General features: G+C 35.2%; 1 protein-coding gene across 2 annotated transcripts; it reads right to left on the reverse strand.

Annotated features, from left to right (window-relative positions):
• Positions 1-3,444: 3,444 nt before the first annotated feature.
• On the reverse strand, positions 3,445-13,526 carry LOC149819270 (26S proteasome regulatory subunit 8 homolog A). 2 transcript variants are annotated; one of them, XM_089985704.1, is made up of 10 exons: positions 13,339-13,526; positions 12,007-12,290; positions 11,798-11,895; positions 7,754-7,978; positions 7,441-7,503; positions 7,174-7,337; positions 5,028-5,184; positions 4,849-4,947; positions 3,938-4,048; positions 3,445-3,843 (listed from the first exon to the last, which is right to left on the reverse strand). In XM_089985704.1, exons 2-10 carry the CDS (start codon positions 12,236-12,238, stop codon positions 3,703-3,705), a joined length of 1,290 nt encoding a protein of 429 aa, XP_089841830.1. In that variant the 5' UTR covers positions 12,239-12,290; positions 13,339-13,526; the 3' UTR covers positions 3,445-3,702. The 2 variants fall into 2 exon arrangements, with proteins under 2 accessions (XP_089841830.1, XP_089841831.1); XM_089985705.1 differs by having other exon boundaries at positions 3,487-3,843; positions 12,007-12,285; positions 13,339-13,483.
• Positions 13,527-23,037: the final 9,511 nt, after the last annotated feature.

Genomic DNA, 23,037 nt, shown 5'->3' on the forward strand with positions numbered 1-23,037 from the left:
TTATTCAATGAATCTTTCAGGAGGCAATCACCCATAGTTTGTAAGTTATTTCTCGTGCATACGACAATAACTGTTACTACAACTCTTCATAAATTTTGCTTTATAATTATTCCTGATCACATGATCTTTCAAAAACTCATGATAGTGCTGAAAATCACTAAACCTTTAGCTGATAATAATGTTTTGATTATTTGAGCTTGTTGTTAGCCACTGAAAAGCTTCTCAATCATTAAGTTTTTTGTTACGCAACTCATCATACAACTGAGATGCCTCTGCTTTAATCATTTATAATTGCTCTTAACTGTATAAAAATCCATTGGACAAAACCTATTCAACCACTTCTTATTAGTGTAAAAACATAAAACGACCCTAATGACTAACAAATACTTATATAACTTATATAACATATCAAGGGTTTGACTTTCTAATTTTCATTTGTGCATCATTTTTATCTATCATTATTTGTCCCATGTCATCATTGTCTTGGTCCCCACCTCTCATTTTTTAGGCATCCTCAACCAACATGCTATAGTCATTATTATTATCATTCGATTATCGACAGACAATGTGATCACTGCTACTACTAATTGATTATTCAGATACACAAACTAAATCAAAATTCATCGTATCTATCGCTTTATTTTCTTTCATGCATGCAATATTCTTGTATTTTCAGCTTTCAAAATTAACTATAAAAATAACACCTTCATCATCACACACATCTTAAGAATAAATTACATAATCTAACAAATCATACCTAATTATGTTATCTTCCTTAAAAGAATTGATGTCATCCAAATTACTGTGGTGAAGATCACTAGTACTGGTTTGTCGATGTAGTTCCACATCCTCTACATTGATCCTCTGATCATGTATAACATCAATTGTTAATGAAAGTTCTTTATTGCCTGCACGTCCAACATCTATATCCCTAATTGGTGTGGACAATTTCATGTCCTCCGTGTGCATATTAAAAACATTAATATCGCCCACTGAATAGTTGAATGTTCGCCAAAGGACTGAGCTCAATAGATAGCATACATACACCTTGTTTAGCTTTACGGGCAACTATATAAACATTACCACTAATAACATTGATTCTACGTTATCATCATCCAAAATATCATTTCATATTTGTTGGTTATTTATGTTTGGAGAATAACTATACCGGAGGCTCAATAACTCTTATCTATATTCAGTTTTACGAGATATTAAAGCAATACATTCCTTAAAGCTACTATTTTTGGAGACCACTATAGATCTCTAAGTAGAGTACCACATACTTTAACCCTTTCAGAGGCTATCATTAACTGCCTACACTAATCACATAACATATCATTCTTCTAATGAAAATAACATGTGACAAAGAGATTATCCATATATCATTCACTCATTCAATGAATAAAAGATACAAGAACAACCATTCTGAAAACCAAAACCTACAATAACACTAACCTCTATTCAATACTCGTGTACAAACAATTCCAACCTCATCACACTAATTGAATGCTTGTGCGAAGTCAACCCTAGCTCACTCTAATACAAAACCACTGAATATTACATAAAAGATAAGCAAATAAACATAAATCATCTAAGCACCAATATATATATATATATATAAACCCTAAACAGTAAATCCGATGTCAAATTTTAAATAAAACACATCAAAACATACATAAAACATCAACAACAACCAAACACAAATAATACAATGCTAATGTTCATATCTACAAAGGAAAAAAGAAAAAAATTCAGAATGAAATAAAACTATATATATATATATTTGTTACACATATTGTTTGTATGAAACTCACATTTCAACCTAATTGGAAAAGTTGATGAAAATAATACCATAACCTCGTCGGACTGTTACAAAAAATTTTCATGGGAATCAATGCAAGTGAAAAGGTTAAAGGGCTAGGTTCTAACTATAAACAAACAAAAGAAACCCAAAATAAAACCATGACTTTATACATGAATCAACAAGCATGCGAATGCATAGACATCCACAACAAAAATTTGCATAAGTCACGAAACAATTGCGGAACTCCTTTCGTTGAAGAGAATTTTGTCCCTGGTGATTCACATGAATTCTACACAAAAGTCATGCATCTTTTATGATGGTAGTACCATATTTAAGACAATCATATCATAGTGCAAATGTTAGTGATGTTCACAACACTTATATGCGAATGTTATCATACATTTTCATACCTCCATGATGATCAATTACTTAAAGGAGATTCACATGGTATCTCATGAATATCCTACCATATATGTGAATGTGAATGTCTTACGGTATTTGTGATTGTTCACAAGTTTTCATTAATAGGATGTTCACATGGGGGTTGCAAAAAGGAGCAGATGCACGCGTTTAATGTGTGAATCTCTTTTGTTGAGATGAAAACAGTCAAGTTCACAATTTTGGTCATGCAAAATTTGCGAGTTTCGTGACATTATCGTGCAAATCTGTTTTTTAGTCAGCGATTATAAGATTGGACAGCGTACCAATATATTGTGCGAACTTTAGGAGGTTCGCTCGTGAGAAGGGTAAAAGGATCCTAAAAAAGTTGAGCATTTGAGATTATGGACAAGAGACAAATTTAGCAAATTGTAAGGCATTTCGGAAAACATGTCATTTTTTTTAGAGCAATACAGTAATTTTCTCTTTTGAATTCCTATCTTTGGAAGTTCTTATTTGGGCTGAGTCCTAGATGGCTTCGTAACAGAGTCCGTTGACATCTTTGCCAGGAGGTTGAAATTCATACATTGTGTGACTATAACCCACCCATGTATTCTCCACTTACAATGAAATGCAAAGAGGATGAATTAGAGAGAATGAGAGAAGGGATGAAAAAGATTGGATAATTGTGCTCATTAGCAATTGATGTCGGACCAGCCAAAGGAGGTCCATTAAGCTTTGATGAACAGTGTCCATGGAACTAGACCTGGACTGCATGTGGATCGTGTCCCTAATGTGGTTCAGTAAGTGTGGAGCAAGCCAGCGAGACCTAAATTTGGATCCAGTCAAAGCAACACGTAATGTGGCCAATATTGGACTTAGAAGGATTGATCCAAGTCTAATGGACTGGTTAATCCACAGCCCGATAGGACATTTCACACATCACAAACTGTTGCTTTTTCATAGCTTTATCATGGTCTGAGATACCACAGTATCAAGGAAAGATGCAGCAAATAAACGCCAAAAGAGAAACTTTAGTTCAAACATAGATGATCTGCAAAAGCAATTACATCTTTCCCGCAATATTTGGGGCGTCCCCAAGATATGTTTTTATATAACACTATACAATTACAACCTATCTTTGCAATGGATACAAAATACTCATGCTTTAGCACCTAACGCAACGGCTTGACTTGGGGGTGGTGATTTAGTAGCAGCTGGAGGCTAAGTAGCTTTGTTACCTATTCTACTGGGAACAACAGTTTTTTTTTTTTTTGGTACACATGATAATTAAATGTCTTTGGTGGGATCCTTTGGTCAACCACATACCCTTTGAGGAAATTTATCACCGGGAAGGTTTTTTTACACAATCAATGCCTTCTACTTTATGAACTACGTGAGTTAGAAACAGATGCAGTTACAATTGCTAAAATCAAATACAGTAAGCAATAGCCAGTACACAAAGCAAAAAACAGAACATCTTAGTTTGATCATTATCGCTGTTGAGAATTGTCAACAGTTTACTTCCACAACTTCCTCAGCGACATGTTCTTCTCTGTTTCCTTCTTCATAACCTTGGCCACTGCCATCTCAAAATCCTCCTGTGTGACATGAACTCTCCGCTCCCTAAGAGCAAACATTCCAGCCTCTGTGCACACAGCCTGAAGAGAAAAAACACGATTCACCATATTACAGCAACGTACACGGATGAAAAAGATAGTGACCCGGATCACTGCTGTAGGTGTTCCAACTCACCTTGAGCTCAGCACCTGATGCACCATTCATCTTCTCGGCGATCTTCTTCAGATCAATCCCACGCATAAGGTTCATTTTTCTCGAGTGAATTTTCAAGATATCAAAACGAGACTGGTGAAATGAAGAGAGTACTTCTGATTAGAATATGCTACTGATGCGCATGCAATAATCAATTATATATATATATATATATATATATATATATATATATATATATATATATATATATATATATATATATATATATATATATATATATATATATATATATAATTGCTTTCAGATAAAGGTAGTCAATCAATGGTCACCAGTAGGATGTTTACAGGGTTTGTGTCTTAAACGAAGAATAAATTCCACTGATAATTGATTCTTCAAAATTAGAAAAAACCATCACAATGATCACAAGTCATGAGACCTGGTCCCAGCTTTAGGTGTTTGCGGATACAGCAATAAGACAACAAGAAATTTAAACTATTGGATCAAGGGGACCCGAGGCACTTCCCTCTTTGTTTTCAACTAATTAGTTCTGAGTATCAAGTAATGAATTAACCGAGGCACTTCCCTCTTTGTTTTCAACTAATTAGTTCTATGAGTATCAAGTAATGAATTAACCTCCATTCTATTGGGCATATTATTATTTTTCATAGAGAACTAGCCACTCCGATTGCATGTGACCAAATTAAATATTAACAAATTTAGGCTAGAACTGGTGAACCCCTCCCCCCTTCCAGGGATAAAGGTCTTGCAAGACTTAAGAGGATTCAAAGCCAGGCTCCAACTACTACACCCTCTTGTAGAGGGTAACGTCCAAGGGTTTTGTCAATATTTCTTTTGGAGAGAAAAAGTCTAGGTTTCAGTGCAAAAAATGAATGAACTACAAAAAGTAGCCAGCATGCAGCAAGAAAGTGAACCTCTTCATTGGGATTTGGAAACTCAATTTTCCTGTCAATACGTCCAGGCCGTAGAAGGGCTTGATCAAGAATGTCAATCCGATTTGTAGCCATTAAAACCTATCATGAAAGCAGGCATATGTTAAGTAGAAAAATTCAGAACAAACTAGCAAGAAAAAACCTTTTCTATTTGTAAAAACCTTTATTTTATTTGATGCTTCGAAGCCATCAAGTTGATTGAGAAGCTCAAGCATGGTGCGTTGAACTTCACTATCCCCATTACCAGTACCAGATTCCATTCTTGCAGATCCAATGCTGTCAATCTCATCCATAAAAATGATGGAAGGAGCATGCTCTCTACCAAAGCAAGGAAGAAAAATGCCTGTAGTCAGAAACCTTGTAGACACGATGAAGTACTGAGTTGACCAGAATATAGGCATATGACAGCACCTTGTCCCACATTTGTCACGAAAAGGAAAAACAAAAGCTTCAGCTGTGCATGTATACACATGGTTTTTTTTTCTTTTTTTCTTCCGTGGGAGGTGTGGGGTGGGGTAGTGTTGGGTGTTGGTTTAAAGAGGGGTGGGTGGGTGGGTGGGTGGGTGTGGGAGAGAAAATGTAGGTTGCTCTTGATAGCACCATATCATCTAACAAAACATCATTGGTCCGAGTATTTTTTGTTCATACATGCTTTTGGTTTGTTTATCTCACGGTAGAGTTTACATCAAAACATGATTTTTCAAAATTTGCTGCATTTTAGAACATTGATTTTTTATGCTCACAGTTGGATGATCCAAAAGATGTCTTCCACTTAAGATATGGGTGGGTGTGGGAGAGAAAATATAGGTTGTTCTTGATAGCACCATATCATCTAGCAAAACATCATCGGTCCGAGTATTTTTTGTTCATACATGCTTTTGGTTAGTTTATCTCACGGTAGAGTTTACATCAAAACATGATTTTCCAAAATTTGCTGCATTTTAGAACACTGAGTTTTTATGCTCACAGTTGGATGATCCAAAAGATGTCTTCCACTTAAGATATGATTCAGATCATATCTGTAGTGCTCAAACCACAAACTCTTGAAAAACTACTACTTACTAGAGAGTACAGTACAGTTGAGGGTAGCCAATATTAACCCGATATATATATATATATATGCTATTAATGAGGATATGGAACTATTGAGTAGAAAACACCTTTTTCCCCAAAACTTTTTAAGTTTTTGTGGACCAGACCTTACAGATGTGATCTACATGGTTTGTTTAGTAGGAAATTGAGTTTTAAATCACGCCATTGTGAAATGATCCTTGCTAATATTGTTTAGCATGACGTGATTCCTCATGCCCAACAGCAAATCTTCAATGAGCATGAACTCATTGAACTGCACCTCAAGAAGTACTACAATGGAAATAGATCTTCAAGAAAGCTAATAATGACAACCCTTATTCCTCTTCCAATAATGTGGAACAAATGATCACAGATTCAAGTCCTCAAGATGCCTAACATGATCCTTGATCAAAACTAGGTTACTGTTGGATCTTTCTAAACTTCTACAAGGTCCAAAGTGATACATCTATTACACAGCTAGTCACCGGGTCTTCTGGAAAGCATCTCAACATTCAAATATTTGTGTTAGCCTATTCTCTAATATTTCCCCATTTCCACCGTGTGTCGATGATAGAACATGTTTGAGGTTGGATTGAGAATTGGGAACCCGAATTATACTATTAGGTAGGTACATATGATACATGTGAGAACCTTTAGCCTGACACAGCATTTAAGCAGGTGGGAACCCCAACCATGGGACAATGGAAAGCAAATTCAGGATGACAGGACCCTAGTGGGAAACGTTCAGGATGAAAAGGCCAACAATGGCAGCATCAGATCAGACACAAAAATGCTAACATCGTGGATGCTGAAGCTGGTGGCAATAAGTATCCATTACCTCCAAACAACTGTGCCTTTGAAAATATTTATATGATCAGAGAAAGCACATGTGCCTCGTGCATATATTATGAAAGCAATTTTCTTGTTTGAACTGCCCATAGCAGTCACAAATACACAGATCACTAAGTAGAACTCACCAAAAAGGGACGTACTAGACCATTTAAAATAGGACTGCAATACATATCAACAGACTTGGGACCTTTCGGGCAAACGAGCACCTTCAACAACATAAATTCAAATATTGTAAAGCTAAGACTCTTTTTAGTTTTGCATTCTGACCATGCAATTTTCAAACCAAGAAAAACAAATCAACAATGCATATATATTTGAATGAACTCAAACAAACCCAAGCAAATAAAGACAGCCTAACATAATATTTGGTAGTCCAAGATATACCTGGCCATAACAAAAAGTTCTCGAACCATTCTAGATCCCTCTCCAATGTATTTCTGGACCAGCTCTGAACCAGAAACCCTAATAAATGTGCAATCTGTATGGTGTGCAACTGCTCTTGCAAGAAGAGTCTTTCCAGTTCCAGGCGGCCCATAAAGTAAGACACCCTGATTCAGAAAAGGGAAAACTTATTACTTTTCACAATGCATAAAACCTAGACATGTACACCAGTACTCCAGCAAGGACAGTTGAACTAGAACACGTACTTACTTTAGGCTGAGCTATTCCAAGACTCTCAAATAATTCAGGATGCTTGATTGGAAGCTCAATAACCTGGAAAAGTCATGCATGTGATGAAAAGCATAGATCGTTTTTCTTCCAAGTAAACTAAAAAATATTTTAAAAAATTGCTATCCTTAAGAACAAAAAGGTACACCAACTAAGAGGATCTACAACCCGCAAGCTCCCACGCTTAATCACATTCAACAGACATGAGCAGCAAAATCAATTCAAATCTGAAGACTTTCAGTATCACTGAACCTGGGTTCAAAAGAATCATGCACTAACTTGCTCAATCGTATACCTCTTTAATTTCCTTGATTTGCTGATCAAGCCCACCAATCATATCATAAGTAGAATCAGGAACCTTTTCAACCTTCATAAGATTAACTAACGGATCCACTTTGCTTGGCAAAATCAAATGGAGAACATAACTATCATTACGAAGTGCAACTCTGGTGGAAGGAGTGATTTTTGTGATATCAATGTTCTTATCAATATCAACAACATATTTTCCTTCTGGATGAACCTGAAAAGCATCATCACAACCATAAGAACTGAATAGCAGCACAAATATTCACAATGCATAACTAAGCTACAGAAGATGCCTCCAAATACACATGGTAGATGCAAACAAAATTGAGATAAGTAACATTAAAAATTAGAGTCTTAATTTTAGATACACAACATAGAGTCTTAATTTTAGATCTTAGATTTAGAAAATGCCGCAAAAGGGATAGACATAAGATAAATCCTAGAATTAAGTAGGGGGCACTGAAAGGAGCTAAACAAGAAATGTTTGTAGAGCAGATAGTTAAGGAAGCTGATTGGTGTTTCGAAAAGGATTCAGAATCAATGTGGAATAAGATAGCGGGTTGCATGAGAAAGGTAGCTAAGGAGGTATTGGGGGAGTCTAAAGGCGGTGCACCGCTAGGTAAGGATACATCATGGTGGAACGAGGATGTCAAATTAGCTATTAAGGTTAAAATAGTGTTATAGAAATCTAAGTAAGAGTCGTGATAATGAGAATTTGGAGAAGTATATGATAACAAAGAAGGAAGCTAAAAAAGTAGTTCGAAACACGAGGGATAATGTATATAAGGAGGTTTATGACAAGTTGGATACCAAAGAGGGCGAGAAGGATATTTATAGGCTTGCAAAGATGAGAGATAGGAAATCGAGGGATCTGGGTATGGTTAGATGTATCAAAGATGAAATGCAAAGGGTTTTAGTCAAAGATGAGGAGATTAAGGAGAGATGGAAAGATTATTTTGATAAGCTATTTAATGGAAGTCATGCTCAGGATCTTGGAGACTTCTCCATTCCTTTTCATGAGATGAATCGTGACTTCATGCGCAAGATTCAAAAGAAAGAAATTGCAGAGGCTTTGAAGAAAATGAAATCAAGAAAGACAGTTGGCCCAGATGGTATACCTATCGAGGCTTGAAAATACTTGGGTGAGAAAGGTTTAGAATGGTTGACAAATCTTTTTAACAAGATTTGGCAGACAAATAAGATGCCTAATGAGTGGAGGAAGAGTACTTTGGTGCATCTATATAAGAATAAGGGTGATATACAAGATTGCACAAACTATCGTGGTATAAAACTCATGAGTCATACTATGAAACTTTGGGAGAGAGTGATTAAGTATAGGTTGAGGAAGGTTGTAATGATATCGGAGAATCAATTTGGTTTTATGCCTGAAAGATCAACTATGAAAACTATACATCTTCTTAGATAACTTATTGAGAGATATAGAGAGAGGAACAAAGATTTGCATATGATTTTTATTGATTTGGAGAAGGCATACGATAGAGTACCTAGGGATGTTCTCTGGTGGACAATGATGAAGAAAGGTGTTTCTCTCAAGTATATTAGTATCATTAAGGATATGTACGAAGGAGTAGTAACCAATGTCCGCACTTGTGGAGGGGTGACAACCAATTTTCCTATAACGGTTGGGTTACATCAAGGATCTGCATTAAGCCCTTTCCTATTTGCAATAGTGATGGATGAGCTTAGGAGATCAATTCAAGAAAATGTGTCGTGGTGTATGTTGTTTGCTGATGATATTGTTTTGATTGATGAGTCTAGAGCTGGGGTTAATGCTAAGTTAGAATTATGGAGACAAACATTGGAAGCAAGAGGTTTTAAGTTGAGTAAGAGTAAGACAAAATATATGGAATGTCGGTTTAGTAAGCAACGAAGTAGTGATGGGAGTGTAGTAAAGCTTGGTGAGCAAGAAATACAGGTGGATGACTATTTCAAATATTTGGGATCTATCATTCAAAAGGATGGAGAAATTGATGGAGATGTAAATCATAGGATAAAAGTTGGGTGGATGAAAAGGAAAAGTGCAACTGGAGTGTTGTGCGATCGTAGAATGCCATTGCGGTTGAAGAAAAAGTTTTATAGGACGACAATTAGGTCCGCTTTACTATATGGTACAGAATGTTGGGCTGCCAAAAGACATCATATTCAAAAAATGAGTGTAGCTGAGATGCGTATGCTTCGATGGATGTGTGAAAATACAATAAAAGATAAGATTCGAAACGAGGAGATACGTAAGAAGGTAGGCGTTACATCCATTGAAAATAAGATGAGAGAGAATCGTTTACGGTGGTTTGGACATATTCGGCGAAGGCCTAATGATGCTCCAGTTAGAAGGATGGAGAAATGGGAAAATATATTAGTTAAAAGAGGTCGGGGCAGGCCTAAGAAGAATTGGATGGAGATGATAGGAAAGGATATGAATGCTTTGAACCTCACCGATGACATGACATTGGATATAAATGATTGGAGGAGAAAGATTCATGTGGAAGACCCAGAATGATTTTCTTATTTGGTTCATATCGCCGACCCCAATTGTTATTGTTGTTGTAACATTAAAAATTAACCATACTCAAGCATATGCCATGTGTATGCATAACCATATAGTGCATTTTTTAAAAACTTACCATGTTCTTAAAGTTTTTTTTTCAAAAAAAAAAACAAAAAACTACAAATATAATAAACTTTTTTGGCTAGGCCAAGGGATGCAAAAATAATAAATTAAAATAAAGCACATTTATAACATGATAAAATCATGTCAAAAATCTAATGTCTGATGCAGTTTTTTGTTTTCAAGGCATGTAGGAAACACTAAATTTTTCTTTATTGAAGAAGAGTGGGGGGAGATTAATTTTGTTCAAAAACCAAATCAAAACCATGATTTTGCAAAATTAGATGAGATGTTGATTTTTCAATCACAAATAATTTGGTGAACGGCTTTCTAGTTACCATTTTTCTCCTTTACTGCAACCAACTATAACTGAAAAAAAAAAGTTGAAAAAGGAAAACCTTTCATATATTGTAATTTACAGGGATAGTGGAAAGCACTTAGAAGCCAATGGCAGGCAATGGAACATTCACAAGCTTGCAGAAAGTTGTTTACTTAATTACATGTTTTTGACAAATAATGAGTGGACATATACGGGTGAATAAAGTGGAGAACATCAGAAGTAAACTATAGTGTTAGTACCATGCGACACAAGATAAAAAGCACCATGGCCATAACCATGATAAGAAGGCTGAAGCAAGGACTAATATAATTGCATTGTATTAACTTACAAGATAGGTCTGAAGACGAGTCAGAAAGATTAGTACTAAAAACCAACATAGCACGCCCTGCAAATTAACTAAGAAAAAGCAAGCCAAATAAACAAGATGTACTGGGGCAATTCAACACTTGATTGATACATTAGTGGTAGCATAGACTAACCCACCCAATCTTGTATTCGTGAAGAATCAGGGATAATATCCTGCTTTAACAAACTCCAGATGAACAAGGTCCCCAGAAAATATTCTACTCAATGAAACTGATTGAGCTCATCATTGACAGAGATTGGAAAGAACAAACCGCGTATAGCCAAAAATTCATAATTTCCTCCTTCCAGAATTTTTTTTGCAAATAATTTAGTATAGCGGATAAGCGCTAGATATCACAAAATTTTTCTTTGGTAGAAAATACTGTCAGAGTGCAACAAGAGTCCGACAACAAATGGCTTCTGAGTTCCGAACGAAAGGGACATATACTAAACATGTAAGCCCACAAGAGGATAAGAATGTCCCATACAATTAAATTTAATCCATGACGACTGCTCCAATAAAAAAGGTCTGGAACAAACAAATAACAACTTCCAGTTCATATATGATGTCATAAAGCAAACAAATACACATCTATACTTAATATAACAACTTTAAGTGGATTTCAAGCACATATTATCATGCTACCATTTCAATAAAAGTTGGACATTCTACATGCAGTCTAGTGCAATGTTTCAAAAAAAAATTGTGAACATCAATATACCTTAACCAAAACCTTTGACTTCCCCATGACCTTCACAACTTCACCAACATAGGATCCAGGTTCCTGGAGAAGTTGCAACTCCTCCCTGAGCATCCTCACTGACAAAACATATATGCAATAGCTTAATAATAAAGGAAAAATAAACTTATCAAAGGAATGGTGCACTCTAGAAGAAATAGAAGGAAATCAGGAGAGCTTTTTGAAAAAACCTCGGGAGTTAAGTTCGTTTCTCTGAGCTTCCAGTCGATTGAGGTTGTGGGTTTTCTGACGGACTTGAAGTTGAAGATCATGAATGTGCTGGAGATAATATTGCCTGAGGCCTTCACCATGTTTAACCATTCTTGTTGACTCTTCTGAGGATACACGATCTACTTCAGCATCTGAATTAAATTGTTTGCTCTTCTGAAGGCCAGTCATACGCCCTACCTCTGCTACCACCATTGGCGACACAATGTCCAGGACAAACAACTCTCTGGTTTGCAAAATAACTAACCTAAACTTGCATTAAAAGGAGATGGAACAATATTTATTACTATTTGGAATTAGAAAAACCATCTTGGCATTTATGAAACGAGGCAACACCAAAAATATTTATTTATTTCCAGTTTTTTTCAACCCAAATCATGCTTAAAGAAAGTAAACGTCATCATGTTTAACCTGATACGTATGCCGATACTAATTCTCAATATTTAGCCAAAACAAAGAAGTCCATCATGCACCTTCTTTAATATAAACGTCAAATCATACACTAAACCAGTCATGATTGACAAAACTGATTCACTTATTTACTACATCCTTAAAAAATACAGACATGAAAATAAACTCTATCCTATATCATCAATACTGAGAAAAACACGGCATCATTCAAATAACTCTGCCAACTTCAGAAAACCCACATTAAGATGAAACTTTGATATAAAAGATCAACTTACATTAGACCAATAAGAACACATAAAAGGCCGAAAGGCAATCAAAAGATCAACGCAATTGTGCTAAAACCCATTACTTTCGTGGCAAAATTGCCTCTCCACATCGAAAAAATCTGAAGATGCGTCCTGAATTCCCCCACAAGTTTCAATCTTCTATGATGATATTTACAAAAAAGGTTGGTGAACGCATGAAACAGTCGCATTTAAGACGCAAAGCAGAACAAGAAATTCGGGGCACAATATCTAAAGCTACCCCAATTCCTTCTTCTACCGAGCATCCCCAAAAGAAAAAAACAAAGTACTACCGTTTAAAAGCACAGAATTTCCTATTCTTCACGCAATAAAACACCAAAAACAGATCACAATAAAGAGGAAACGGTAAGGAACAGAAAACCCTAAATATTCACCAACAACAAAAGCACCGACTCAAAAGGAACAGGACAAAAGAAGTAGGGTTTCGAGAAATCAACCGATCGCTGCGACTAAATTTTAACGAGGGGATCACCAAGAATCGGAACCCACATTCTAAAAATATCGATCGTCAAACGAAAACTAGAAATTAGAAAAGAAACAAAATCGAAGAAAAAATCACGAGAGAGAGAGAGAGAGTACCTCGGTAAAAAAAGAGATGAATGGGAACGGAAACCGACGTCCGGAGGAGAATTAACGATCACTTACAAGGGTGAATTTAGGGCTTCTTGCTTCCTCTCCACCCTTTCGTCTCCTCTCCCTATGAGAGAGAGCAGGAAGGCCTCTCTTCTTTTCTACACAACAAGGGGTTGTAAACGGTTCGTGATCGTGATGAAAATCCAAACATCAAGCTCATCATATCTGGCTCGCGTAACCAAGGGTAAATTGGAAGGTGACGAAAATATGAGGGTATTTTTGGTATAGGCTTTATTAACTCAACAGGTGGTAAGAAAATAAAGAAAGAAAACGGACGGTACAATCAACAAAAATGACTAGTTTTTTAAACCTTCGAAATCTGCTCCATATCCAAATTTTAGAAATTATTGGTTTTTTTATTATAAATTTTTACCTTTAACCCGAGAGAACCTGAGGTTCAGGTGATGTACTGAGTATCACAAATTTTCACTAAAATGTAGATCCGTATGATTCTTTTTGTGGACCTCAAGAAGTTGGCGTAGCCAAATTTGTTAACCTTTGAAATGAGCATAACTTTGCAAATACTGTACTAAATTCACATATACAGTATGATAGATACCACGTGAATAGATGAATTGATCCTCTAAGAGGACCGCAAATTGTGGCAACATATATATGCATATAATTCGATGAAGTTCATACTCTAAAATGCCTATTGCAAATAATGTACAACTTTTGCGAATCGTACCCCTGAATCTCCCTAAACGAATTGAATTTATGATTGTGAAAGTTGTAATGACTTTCACATTTGTCATTGCGAAATGCTATATATAATGCAAAATTACTGACTAATTTATGATTTTGTCAAAACAATACAAATATTGAGAATGAATACATTGTGAATTTCCTTCTTGTTTGAGAATTTTTTATGAGCATTAAATGTAAACCTTCGATTATTTAAAAAACAGATTATCCGCATTTCAGGGATATTTTTGCATAAACTAGGATTTGTGTGGTTTTCAACTTTCTTCTGCCAACAATTATTTTTGGCAATTCATCGAAAACACTTTATCGCTGAATTTTTCACAATTATCAACGTTGAGTTTTCCTGGTAAGCACATTTTTAATGACTGAATCAATTATTTTATAAACAACGATTTGACTTAGTTATTTTTGTGAAACATTGACACGAGTTAGTTGTTTTGTAAAAGAATTGCATAATTTTCAAGTTATCTTTGCATATTTAATAATTTATTTTATCTTTTTTTTTGTTTAAATCATTTGCATGTGAGTATCTGTTTGTCTAACTAGTTATCCTAAATCATTTGTTTCCTTAACGGTTTATATGTCTCTATCCTCAAATTTGGTTGTTTATCTGTTACGTATCTTTTGTTATAAACATGATTAGGGAATATAATTTGTTTATTTTTTATTGTTTACTTAACGATTTGAGTTTTTGCATTGTCAATAGACAATTATTTTTCGCAATGTTTTTTCAATAACCTATGTCTTGTCTCTATTGCTCGGCTGTTTACCTATATTTGTCTTTTTATTGTAGAAAATTCTGAATTTGTTTATTACAATATGACGATTGAGAAGATTGTCTCAGAGGAGGTTACACCCACACCATATGCTAATGTTGGTACACAACAGAAAAACCAAAGAAGAAAAATTATACACTCGGTGATACTTCTTACTTTTAAGTATAGAGTATGCTTGACGTGTGGGTATAGCATAAGCTTGCTCTGTAGCCAAAGGCCTGGGTGTCAGACATTTATCATAAAAAATACAACATTAGTAGGCTGAAACCAAAAAATTTGGGCTCAACCTCGCAACAACTAACACTTTCAAGGTAACCCAAACAACAACTAATACTTTCAACATGACCCAAATCTAAGGTTCAAAATGCAAAAAAGGTTGATGAGTTTGTGACTACACATGTCTCTCATATCGGAAGCATCTAAGAAGGAGGAGGGCTCAGTGGTGAAGAAGTTTGAGCAATTGGCTTACTCTAAAGTTGTGAACCTCAATGCCCAACTAGAGGAAGCTAGATGGGTGACCACTTGAAATGGCAATGGCAATGGTGAGATGAAGAGAGAGAGAGTGTATGGAGAATAGAGGGTGGGGGGGGGGGGGAGGGAGATCCTATATAAAGGCGGAGGAGGTACCTCAGCAAGTGGACAATAGAAAAGTTAAAGATACTGAAGTGGAGATATGATATCGAGGGTCCTCAAGAAGTGGAGGAGAGTGAGGGTCATTTGGCGGGATCAGATGCTCCACCAAATGTTGATGTTGCAGTAAAGAGTGCACAAGAGGATGCTCATGGAGATGTTGAAGCTAGGTTGGGGAGTGCACATGATGATCCTAAGGACATCATTTGGAGGGACCAGAGAAGCATCCTCAGGAGACCGAGGTTGATGTCCCAGAAGATCATCTCTTGGATGATAAGGTGCATGCTTCAAGGAAGAGGTCGCAAGGAGGAACATAGCCTGATGCTCGTGGACATATACTTTTTTCATTTGTTATTTTGTATGTACATGCTTGTAAGATGTTTGAAATCATCGTCTATTACATTCAATCATACATTTAAATTAAATTGTCATATATATGTGTGGATAAAGTATGTTTTTAGAATAAATGATTTGATTCTTGCAATTCAAAGTTGAAAATGCTATATATGTGTGTGTAAAGCATGTTTGTAAGATAACTATATTGCATATTGCAATTCATTGATTAATTATGACTATAAGATCTACAACAACAACATTTAGAGGATCTAATAGGCCCTATGCACCGATTCTATTAGTTTCAAGTACACAAGTGGTTCCTAACACTAACCGAGCAAGAGAATGACTGACTGGTTTGGATGCATTTCTGACAATTCTTGAATATCACACCATGTGGTAAGTTTCTTGGCTCGTTTTGTTCTTTTCTTGGTTGTGCAGGTGGGTGGCATTCACTGTTTTTTATGAAGATCGACACAAAGAGTAGCATTGTTGTCGATTGAGACCATGATAATGGCAATGGTGGCAATGGCAATGAGGATGGAGTCATTGTGAAGGGTGTCAGATGGGGAACGATGAATCACAACTATAAGATGAACAAGATCTCTTATCAGACAATGGTGTCATGTCTCCACTCGAATGCAGAGGAGGTGATGGTTGTTGAGGCAGTGAAACAAAAGAAGATGCATGGAGGAGCCATGGCTAAGGAAAGGGTTCCCAAGAGGTGCATCGGGTTCATAAAGCATTACATGATGGGGGACCAATATGCATTTGACTCGACAGTAGTGATGTTCGTGGTAGCCTGATTCAACCAGTCTGCTAAGCTCATTGACGATAGGAAAGACACTTGGGTCTTCGACATCAATGACACCCATGTCGTACACTGAGGCAACATTGCGCCAGGGCATAGCCTCGATCGCGTCGTTGCGCCATCGCTGGATGATCGTTTCCAAAGGAGTTTCAGATGTCGTAAAGCGAAGAAGGTTGGGGTTCTCGACCCTTTGAATGAGAGAGGAAGGTCTCTCAATTCCTTCATTTTTTAAAAAAAGACAAGAAAGGAAAGGAAAACCTTTCTTAGTACTTAAAAAAGAAGAAAGGTATTTAATGAAAAATATTAAAAAGAGGAAGGGGAGAGGTAGCTCTCATGGTGAGTGAAAACAACCCATGTGAAAGGGTCCATGCAAGTGTTTTTTTTTAAGTGAATTGGATATTGTTGGATCCAACTTAATTGTATCACTTATTCAGATTGGTTCAATTCAATGTCTCAACCAATAATGATTTGACCACCTTAAATGGACCAGTTCATCTTAGATGGATAAGAAAGGTGGTAGACCTAAGTTTTTTTGGTTTGCTTGTGTGAAAAGGTGATTGGAATGCACCATGTACAAATTTGGTCAAGATCAAGATGGTCCAAATTGATTTGGATCAAATATATCTACCCAAACCAGATTGGATCTCGATGAACCTGAATGATTCCTTTTCAAATATAAAAATGTTTTGGAACCATTTGGATTGTAATAGATCAGAGTTCAATTTGTTTAGATCCAGTAAATCTAGATCTGATTCAGGTAAAAGTGATCATGCACAATGGACCCAGAGGAACTAGTTGAACCAGTTAAACCAGCTAAAGACTATACTAACTTAGTTTGGATCCACTCAACATGAATGTTGGACATGTTGGATCAACTTGGACATAGTGGATCATTGGAACAAAACTAGATTTGCACTTGTGATGCATAAAATGGTTTGATGGACTTTTCAAGATCCATGCTAGTCCTTTATCTTTATTTATTAGTTGTTTTAGATCTATGTTGGTATTACATTTGGATGACTTATACTTATGAATTTTGAGATTATTTATTTATTGGGTTAAATAATTGAATATTGGATCTAAATAAATATATTTGTTCAGAATGATACGGTTTGGATCTAGTTATGATCCGAATTGAATCTCAAACATAATATGGGTGAGTTTAAATCCAAATTAGCATAATGGGAACCAAAATTATTTATATTGGCATAATGTGTATTAAATGGTCCTTCTTTGGATCTTCTGATTATATGGATCCAGATTTAACCTAGATTTTACGATGGATTCAAAAAAGTATAATGCCGGATATGTGGTAAGAATCTCTTTGAATTTGAAACCTAAGGATATGAATTTGAACAACAACCATATCCTATGTAACCCATAGTTTTTTCTTGAGCTATTTAAGTTTGCATAAAGATCCATTTTTTCACTATGAATTATGTTAGACTTGATGGTAACATCCTAAGTCAGTATTGGATATAGACTCATATAAATTCAATAAATATGGATATAGTTTTTTTGTTTTTGATCCATTAATAGATTTAAACTTATATGTTGATATGATTGTGATTTGATTGCATATTATCATATTTGATAAGATTAAAGCCTTAAAAAATTGAATGAGCTTATAATGGGGCATAAAATTATAACTCCCATTGAATTTTGATATGGTGTATATCCAATTAAATCTGGATATGAGGACTTAAGCTTTAATCCTAATGCATATTGCTTTTAATTTATGATGTCTTAATTAATGCCAAAATTGCTTATTTGTAATGTGTTAGAAAAGTGTGATCTGAATTATAATTTGCACATGTATGCGAATATTTATTTGCATATGATGATAAATAATAATCATAAATTATGCTTCCTACGGTTTGCTTGTATGAATATATGAACAAATGTTTTTCATGCCTTAGAAGCTTTATGCATAATATGCAACATGGTGCTATTCAAAATTTTAGTAATCATATTTATGACTATTTGAATATAGATATATCGATCTAAAATGATTTGATGGCGGTTAAGGCGACGAAAATTAAACTATGTTTCATGTGATGATGATGCACATAAATAGTGAGAGTATTGTCCACGGTAAAATATTTAAAAGTAAGAGCATTTATCATATTTGACAAATCATAAATTATCATGAATCCATGAGTTGATGAAAATCCATAGTAATCCACTAGTGTGCATGTGGACTTTGTGTAAGGTTATTAGTACGTGATGATGTCCTATGATGTGACCATGGAAGAGCCGTAAGAATCCCATGACTAACTAAGAAAGTGTGACTAACATCATGATGTATTCACCATGGCTTACTTTGGAGCTATATACTGCATAGTTGATGATGTATTGAATGATGAAAATTGAAAATAAATTTTTGCACATGCTATTGCACATTAAGAGTTATGATTGAAATTTTGATATGATGAGAAACACATATGATTATGTGAAATGAGTGCATGAAATGATGATATCATGACTAAATGTTACGGTCCATGTTTTGGAGCCATCGCCTATTTCTAGGATCCAAGATCTAACACATCACCATGGGGCTATGACATGACAAAGTGGGTTCCAAGGAGCTTGTTTGATAGCTTAGGTGGTGTGTGAAGGAGAGAAAAAGTCAAAAGACACTTGTCCTCTCCTAATTCAAGCTAAAGAACATGATATGAGTCCCATATGATGAACACATGGCAAGCTTAGGGAGTCCCTATAAAGAGAGTTACTTTCCAAATTCAAGAAGACACATGGCATGAGGGAGAAGACAGAGAAAAGAAAAGAAAGGTTGAGCCACCAAGTCAACCTAGTGGGGGGTACATGTGAGCTCTTTAAATAAGAAGGAAGACAAGATGAAGAAAGAAAAGGGTGGGGCATCCCCACTTTCGCAATTGGTGGGGCAAGGTCGCCCCTCTACTTTTTATTCTTTTTTGGTTTAATTGTTTTCATTTTATGATTTTAGGTCCAAAATGATTTAGCTTCTTTTATTTAATTATTCTTTTATTATCTTAGTTAGGCCAAATAGGATTGGCTAGAGAGGGTCTCCAATTAGGCTAACCAACTCTCTTTCTGGTTTAGTTTTAACTGCCAGTTAGGATCCCATTTTAGCAGTTAGAGGGCGTATAAGGAATATGGGTTAGATTTGCTATTTTGGATTAGATATTGTCCAAACTCAAGCCCATTGGTGTGAGTTTTATGAAATAAAATTTTAAAGAGATAATTTTGATAAAAATATTTTGTGAAAGCCAGACACCAAATAATAATAACCTGATCAGACTAAGGTGAGATCCAGGTTAAACTCAGGGAACAGAGAGAAAACCTTTGTATTTCACAAAAATGCAAGCTTTATTGCCTTAAAAATTAAATAAAATAAAGTAATGGAATGAGAGTGCTGCCCTCTGTGGAGGGCTTAAAGAATAAAAATAATTACAGGCCTTATTACAAACCCAATTAAAAAATTAGAAAAACCTAAGCTAAAAGAAAAGAAAAAGAGAGTCTTATTGCTTGAGCTCTAGTCCCTTGATCTTCACTGCTTCACTTGAATTCAAGAGCCACTAGTATTTTATTCCTATTTAAATGTCTTGACTCTTCTAAGGGCTCTCTGAGGGGTCTTTATGGGATCTTTTAGGGACCTTTGAGGGCTTATCACTTAGGCGAACATTTTTTGCAACACAAAAAGCACAAAAAAAAAACAAAAAAAAAAACTATTCCTAAAATCAATGTTAGTGTTAAATCCAAAACAAGAAATAAAAATCTAACAAACTTGTAACAAACTAATTTAACATGTAATGAACTAAGTGACCACTATTTGAACAAACTATAAAGCAAAATAACTAACTTGAAAAAAGAAACACTAACTAACTACAACTCTCAAAATAGAACATGAATCTAAACCAACTAATTTGTAACAATCTAAGATTCTACTAACTAATTGCAAACCAAATTCAAAACTACTCTAACTAATTAGCCATGCACTACTAGCTTAACCAACTACTATCATAAAACATAAATCAATCTACCTAATTCATGACATGAATCCATATAAATTTTTTAATTTAAGCTACTAACTGAATATAACTAAACGTAGAACAGTTTCAACTACTATTGTGCAATATTGAATTACTAGTTAACTACCTAAAAATTAAGACTATGCTAACCGCCTACTATAAAACAATTCAAAACAAACTGAACTACCGAAGATGTCGTCTCAATTTTTAATGAACTAACTACACGAAGCAATAAAAAAATTAAACTCTAGAACTAACTAATTAAAACATAATAATAATAAAACCGATACTACTAGTCACGCTAGTACCAAAAAGAATTTTTTTGCATCTGCATATCCCCTTCATGCAAGTCTGCATGATTAGCGTGCTTTGCTGAACTTGCACCTCGCTTGATCAAGCTGGAACTCCAGATCTGATAATCATGTTGAACCATGATCTGCTATATGCAAAGTGCAATCAACAAAGAGCAAATTCAAGTCTGGGATGCTGAATCCAGACCTGAAAAAAATTATGCAGATTGGTTCTCAAAATCCAATATGTGAACTGGGCTTTGCAGACGTGCGCGTGCTCAAATACTTCAGCATGAATAGGTCAGCACAGGTATACCCCACGGATCTGCTAGTGACAGAGTTGTTCTGGTCTGATCGGATTTGATCATGCCAGAGCAACGTCTGCTGCAAGAGATCCAACCAGATCTGCCAATAACGACAGGTCTAGTATGGTTATCACACAGATCCATTCAATGATTGTGTTATCCTCTCTAAAAAAATTATAGAAATCTAAAAGAGAACAATTATTGACAAATTATCTATATGTTGTGTTACACTGCGTGCAATGAATAGATGAACAAATCCGCAGTGTTCACTAAAATAAAACAAAAGAACAAGATGAGTTACTAAATTCAAAGCTAACTATATCATGCTAAAATAAACCTTACTTTGTCCTACATGCAACAAAAATGCCTAAAATTCACTATGCTATGTGCAAATGAAAATAATTTTTATGCATGTAATGAAACAAATTAAATCTAATCTAATCTAAATACAAGATAAATAAAGGGCTGGGAGAGAAGAAGCAAGCCTCGTAGTTCGGATCCGATGGAGGGGTTGAGAAGAAGAACAACCTTTCTCCGGGCTGCACGTACCTCCGATGATGGAGACAAGAAAAAGACGGTGAAAGTAAGGGTTATAAGTAAAGACGAAACGAAGAAGAAGGAAGAACCGACCAAGAGCGAAACAAGAGAAGAGGAGAGAAGAGAAGAGAAGAGAGAGAGGGCGTGAATCCCTAGAGGAAAGACACCCTCTTCTACTGAAAATTTGGTTTTTATACTAAAAAAATTATGTCAAAACACTATTTTTTAAAAACTCCAATTAAGTTTCAAAAATTCTAAAAACTACACTTCTAAAAATATTTTAAAATCAATTATAAACTAATTAGAACACTAATTAAAAACTCCTAAAACAACTGAAACATTATAAAACACGTACAAGAGGGTTTGAAATGTGTGTTTTTCCTTATTTTGGTTTTAAAACAATCTCTTGAAAAAAGTTGCCAAGAATCAGTTTTTGATGCATTTTTTCGATGGATCATGCATAAAAATATATATAAAAAATGCAGAAATTATGCATGATCAAACTCTCTCATGCTTATCGTTTGCTAGTCCTCGAGCAAATTGACCCTGAACAGAAAAAATCAAAAGCAAACAAACAAAGCAAAAACCTAACTCACTTTTGTAAGAATCACAGTTGCATTTAACATATGCAACAAACCCTTTAAACTCCTGGGTTACCCCAGTAGACGAGTAAGGTCTCATGAGGGTTTGCAGTGATGTTATCCATAAACATCTCTGTCATGTATACAAAAGATTCAAATTCAAGAAGCATTAGGCAACTAAAGAGTTTGTTTTCACGAATATTTCATACCATTACACTTTCCAAAACATAATCAGAGTCTTTACATGCCATCACAGTAAAAACTTTTTCCTTTACTTTTCTAAATATCGTAATCATTTATACTTTATTCTCAGAAAATCCAATACACATGTCATTGTTTATTTATCCTCACTTATATATTTTCTACACAAGTTTCTCAAAAATTATTCCTAAGCAGTGAACTTTATCTTTATGCTCTTGATTTTCTTTCTTTTTCTTTTTTCATTTTTCACATTTTTCTTTTTCTTTTAATTGAGCACTATATCAAATTTTCAGTTTTCGTGACCCGTGTAACGAGGTTTGGGTCAGAGACTTCCAAGCCAGACGACCTTAGGGCACCAGATACAAAGTATCTCGCAGACTTAATTGCTCGAGTTACTATACTTTCAATTTTCATAGTTTTACGTATAGCTTGTTTCTTGCCATGTGCAATGTCAATATCTATTAGG

The sequence above is a fragment of the Nuphar pumila genome, chromosome 13 (genome assembly GCF_984573655.1).
Source record: "Nuphar pumila chromosome 13, dmNupPumi1.hap1.1, whole genome shotgun sequence".
Lineage (NCBI taxonomy): Eukaryota > Viridiplantae > Streptophyta > Magnoliopsida > Nymphaeales > Nymphaeaceae > Nuphar > Nuphar pumila.

Coding starts and splice junctions, on each gene's coding strand:
- LOC149819270 (XM_089985704.1), bottom strand. CDS start 12,238: ATGGTGGTAGCAGAGGTAGGGCGTATGACTGGCCTTCAGAAGAGCAAA. Junction 11,896..12,006: donor AAACGAACTTAACTCCCGAG/GTTTTTTCAAAA, acceptor ATGTTTTGTCAG/TGAGGATGCTCAGGGAGGAG. Junction 7,338..7,440: donor TTGGAATAGCTCAGCCTAAA/GTAAGTACGTGT, acceptor TTTCTGAATCAG/GGTGTCTTACTTTATGGGCC.